General features: G+C 48.8%; 1 protein-coding gene across 1 annotated transcript in view; it reads right to left on the reverse strand.

Annotated features, from left to right (window-relative positions):
• LOC102851224 (ubiquitin-like protein 5-like) overlaps positions 1-1,063 on the reverse strand; it is a 3,022-nt gene extending 1,959 nt beyond the window's left edge. Inside the window, exons 1-3 of the mRNA XM_006898758.1 lie at positions 1,008-1,063; positions 751-834; positions 571-608 (exon numbers count right to left, since the gene is read on the reverse strand). Coding sequence (XP_006898820.1) covers positions 571-608; positions 751-834; positions 1,008-1,063 — 178 coding nt within the window. The remainder of the gene's footprint in view (positions 1-570; positions 609-750; positions 835-1,007) is intronic.
• Positions 1,064-5,104: the final 4,041 nt, after the last annotated feature.

A 5,104-nucleotide genomic window follows, 5' to 3' on the forward strand; every position in this document is an offset into this window, starting at 1 on the left:
GCTGTGTACAATCTCAATCTCTTCACCATCCATCCTGATGCTGCCAATTGGTCCAGTGGTGAGAATCTAGCAGCTCTAAACTCCTCATCTTTGAGTTTCACACGTGAATGCCTCAACCACAACACCCTCTGAGCCCAAGTGTCCTAATACTAGTCAAAACATCTCACCAAAAAAACAAAACACACACACACACACACACACACACAAACAACATCACACCAGCTAACACAACAATTAGATGGCTCATTCCTAAGCTGACCAGGCACCACATAGATTTAAATACCTTATGCACATGCTGTGGGTACGCTGCCAAGAGGGACTGGTCTTTGGAGAAGAAAATCATGCTGGTAAAGAGTGGAGGGCCAGCAAAGACCCCAGATGAGATGGACTGACACAGTAGCTGGGGTAATAAGGGTAGGTGTGTCAGAGACAGTGAGATTAGCCCAGGATACAGCAGGGTTCAGAGCTACTACCATGCATAGGGTCACTATGAGTCGTGGTTGAGTCCACGGCACATAACAACAATATACACATAACCTGTTTAGGCTTTCTTACAGAGTCAAAGGATACAGTCGCCCAAGCACACGTGGTCCTTGAAAATGGTGTACCTGTGGGATAAAGGTTTTTCAGAGAAGGATCCAGAAGGCGCTTCACCCTCCAGGGCAGGCTGAGTGTTTATGCAAAAGGGCGACCTGCATGCTGCCCTCCACCAATGCAAACCTCCAGCCCCACCGCCCCCACTACACTCACCACTTCTTAAGGACAATTTTGTTCCAGCGGGTGCCGGTTTGGGCTGCGATGAGCTTCTTAAGATCTCCAATGGTGTCATCAGTGCTGGGCAGGTGCGTTAAGGAAAACGGTGGTGGGAGGGAGTGGGCAGTGGAGGGCATTTCCACCCACCACGCCCCGGGTTAATTAAAACCACAACATCGCCCCCCGCCCAATCCCCGTGCCAAGCACATCCCCCACGCCACCCCCCGTCATTGCTTCTCATCGCCAAAGGATACTTGCACTTAACGCGGACCTTCTTGCCCAGACGGTCGTTGCAAACCACCTCGATCATCCTGGCTGCGGCTACACAGGCTGAGGAAAGCGGGGAGGCAGAGTCACGACTCCAGGGGTTTCCCTGAGCCCCAATCCATGTATCTCAGGTCCCCAAATCACTGCGTTTCCCTACTACCCACTCCAAACCCCAAGCCCCGCGTCGTCCGGGATTCAACCCGGTGCCGCAGGCCCGCGGGCCTCGGCGGGGGCCTCCCTACCCCCGCCATGTCCCCTGGACGCCCGCCGCCGCTTCCCTGTCCCGGCCTCGCCTGTCGCAGGCCCGCGGAACGTCGGCGGCCGAGCCCCGTCCCCTCGCCGCGTCCCCTCGTTCCTCCACCGGCCCACTCACCTCGAACCTGCTCGGAACCAGCGACGACACAAGCTTCGAGCTTCAACGCTAAGCCGGACTACGAGAGGCCCCCCACTGCGCCGGAAGCGGAAGTAAATGTACAGAGGTCCCGCCCCGCACCTTGTCTCAGCCAATCGGACTCTTGCTGTTCTCTGCCCTGCGTGACAGCTCTGATTCTTAATCGGCGCTTTGTGGTCTCGGGACCCGCTGGGGGAGCAGCTGATCCTATTAGGGGGACACTCGCGATGGTCCTGAGTAGGTGTCGCCACCTGAGTGTGTGAGGTTAGGGAAGGGACGGGGAGGAAAGTCGGGTCCGAGGCCGACCCTGTTAGGGGTGGGGAGTGGCGAGGAAAAGGGACTCTGGAAACGTCCTTGGAGGAATTGCCTGCCTTTCCCGAGGTCTGCGATTCCTCTTACAGTAATTTGGGGCACTAGGGGAGCAGGGAGTCCTGCCGCATCCCTTTCAGCTCTCAGCATTTCCCAGAGTCCCCTTCCCAACACCCATACGGGAGGGCTGGGGATCTCCTGAGACAGGACAACTCAACTTTTGTGACCCTGTCCTACACCTTGGTCATTGTAATTATTAAGGATTTTGCAGCTGTCCGTAAAAGACCGGGGACTAAAATATTCCAACCTGCGGGCGAAAAGAAGCGGGTGGAATGTTTTACTCCCCCTTTGGCTGCAGGTTATATTTCTGTGGCTGGAAAAAAATGTTCTTCGAGAGCACTGACTAGTTCATTCAGCTCCTTCTTTAGCTTCTCAGGATCACTGTTTCCAGGTGGAGCACACAGTTCCTCTAAGTACTTGATTTTGGCTTCCGTCCCGCTGGCCCGCATGGTGGCCACGCCTCCATTAGCAAAGGTAAATATGATCATTTGGCTGCTTTTACTAGTTGGGAGAACAGTTTTATTTTATGTAGGGCTGCTGTGAGTCAGCTGATTTGACAGCCTCTAACAACATTAATGATGATATATACTCTATAACTTGATCAGTAAGCAACATGATAATTAGGAGAGAAAATATTGAAATTGTCAACAATTTTACTTGCATCAAACAATCAACACCCATGGAAACAAGACATTATATATTGCATTTGGAAAATCAGCTGCAAACTATCTCATCAAATTCTTAAAAAACAAAGCTGTCACTTTGTTGTTGCCTAAGGTGACTCAATCTGTCGTCTTTTAAATTGTCTAATGTGGATGTGAAAGCTGGACAATGAATAAGGAAGACTGAAAAAGAGCTGAGGATGTGGACTAGAGAAGGACCTGTCTGAAGTCAGGATTGAGAAGAAATTGTTCTGACTGATGAACTGTATCCTGGGTTGTGTCTGATTCTGAATTGTAAACTATCACTTCTCTAATAATTAAACACCATAATCTTGGGGGGCGGTGTAGGGAAGACAGGGGATTGAGCATTGGGGGCCAGGACAGCACCAATCCCTCTGTGCACACAATATCTGCTCTTTGGTGTGGGGAGACATAAAGTACTTTGCTGATGTGGGGAGACATGAAGTACTTTGCTGAAGGAGAAAGGTCTCACATGAAAAGCAAGCTCACAAGTTGATCTTGTTTCCTGGGTTTCTGAGCCAGAGGAAGGAAACTCTGGTTCTTTTCTTTCACCTGACCACCTACCCTCTGTGTGCTGGATGGGCAGGCTTTAGGATTAGGACTCCCTTGTAACAGGGACACCTGGGTTCTGCTGAAGTAAAAAAGAGGGCAAGTCAGGAGTGGAAGAGTAGGAGAGGAAGCCCTTCCCTTAACATCTTTGTTATCCAGTTCTGTAGCAGAAGTACCACAAAGGGGCGGCTTTAACAAACTAATGTTCTCAGAAGTTTGTTACTGTGATGTCTGAAAACAAGGCACCAGCTCTATAGGAACTATTTCTCTTCTCAGTTGGCTCTGAAAGTAGGTCCTTCAGCTTCTATTCCTCAGTTTCTTGATGATCTTCATGTGACGTGGCATCTATTCCATCTGCTTCTTCATTTCCTTACTTAGCTCCTTTTGTTGTTGTGTATTATCGAGTCAGAATCGACCCATAGCTAGATCCTCCGGCGGGTTTCCAGAGACAGTTAATCTTATGGGAGGAGATTACCCATCCTTCTCCGTCGAGTAACTAGTAGAATTCAAACCGTGTGCCTTTGGGCTTCCTCTCCTGTGCTTTCCCTCCACCCTTCCAAGCATGATGTCCTTCTCCAAGGACCTGTCCCTCCTGGCCATGTGCCCAAATTATGTGAGGTGCTCTGGTGGCTTAGTGGCAAGAAGCTGAGCTGCAATCCTGAAGACACGCGTGGTTCGAATCCACCAGATGCTCCGCTGGAGAAGGAGGGACAATTTCCTCCTGTGCCAGTTGGATCTGGTTTGATGGTACACAACGGCAACAACATCACCACCACCACCAAGCCACCAAACCAAAGTAAGTAAGACAGAGCATCAAAATCCTAGCCTCTGAAGAGAAACCTGCTTTCACCCTCTCCAAGACAGACCTATTTGTTTTCTTGGCTGTCCATGGTTTGTTCAGGATTCTTCTCCAGCACCACAACTCAAAGACATCGATTCTTCTTTTCTGCTCCTTCTTAAGTCTCAAAAAAGATTGACTCAAGACACACCCTACACTAAGACGTTTTCCTCAACATAACAAAGAAAATATTCCCAAATGGGCTGAAGAGCAGCAGGACAGAATCCATTCCAGGGGTGCAATTTCGAATTCATAGTAACCCTATCTGTAGGGTAGAGGGAAATGGCCCCAAAGGGTTTCCAAAACTCTAAGTCTTTTACAGAAGCAGGTTTTTAGTTATTTGAAGAGCCTTTAAAAGCTCCTTGTTGGCCAGGTGTTGCTATGTGCTGAAGAGTCCCAAGAGACTCAGAGCTGACCTTGCAGAGGGTCTCCAGAGGCTGGAAATTAATTGCACAGGAGAAGATGGCCCATCTTTTGCCTGCAGAACAGCTGGTGATTTCAAACCATCTCTCTTTGGGTTAACAACACAGCTCTTTTTCTCTTGAAGCCACCAGAGCTACCTACCTCATTGATCACTTACGGTTGTGAAGATGTGTTCATACTGGTAAAACTCTTAGTTGGGTGCCTGCCTCACAATAAGCTGGTTTTTCTCAAAAACCAGCAAAACAGGCAAAGGACTAGTGCAGAGTGATCAGTATTCTGAGCACAGGGAAGAGGCAGTGTATTCCGTTGGGAAGGCTCTTGGCATCAAGTCAGAAAACTGACAGTTACTTAAATTGTTTTTGTTGATGATCACCTTTGAGTCAAGCACAACTCATAGCATGAACAAAAGGCCTGAAGCCCCCTCTACAACCATCAACATTTTTCAATGTTCGTAGAGTTTCTGGGGGCATGTCGTTTAGGAAGTGGATACCACACCTGCTTCCAATTAGTGGCTGTTTATCTCCTAATGAATAATCTGGATGGAGGCAACACCGGACAGCAAATCTTCTTTTGAGCTTATCATGCTTGGTTATAATAGGGCTGCTACAGTGTAAGGCATCTATGTTCAAATTAGAAGGAAGGAAGAAGGGACATTTATGCCTTTTTTGTTAGTGTTTTGTTGTTGTTGTTGTTGTTGTTGTTATGTGCCGTCAAGTTGCTTGCAACTCATAGCGACCCCATGTACAACAGCCCTAAACCCTGCTCTATCCTGTGCCAATCTCATTGCCTCTGACACACCCATCCCGATTACCCCAGTCACTGAATCAATCC

The sequence above is a fragment of the Elephantulus edwardii genome, unplaced genomic scaffold (genome assembly GCF_000299155.1).
Source record: "Elephantulus edwardii isolate Elephantulus edwardi_28Jun2011 unplaced genomic scaffold, EleEdw1.0 scaffold00237, whole genome shotgun sequence".
NCBI lineage: Eukaryota > Metazoa > Chordata > Mammalia > Macroscelidea > Macroscelididae > Elephantulus > Elephantulus edwardii.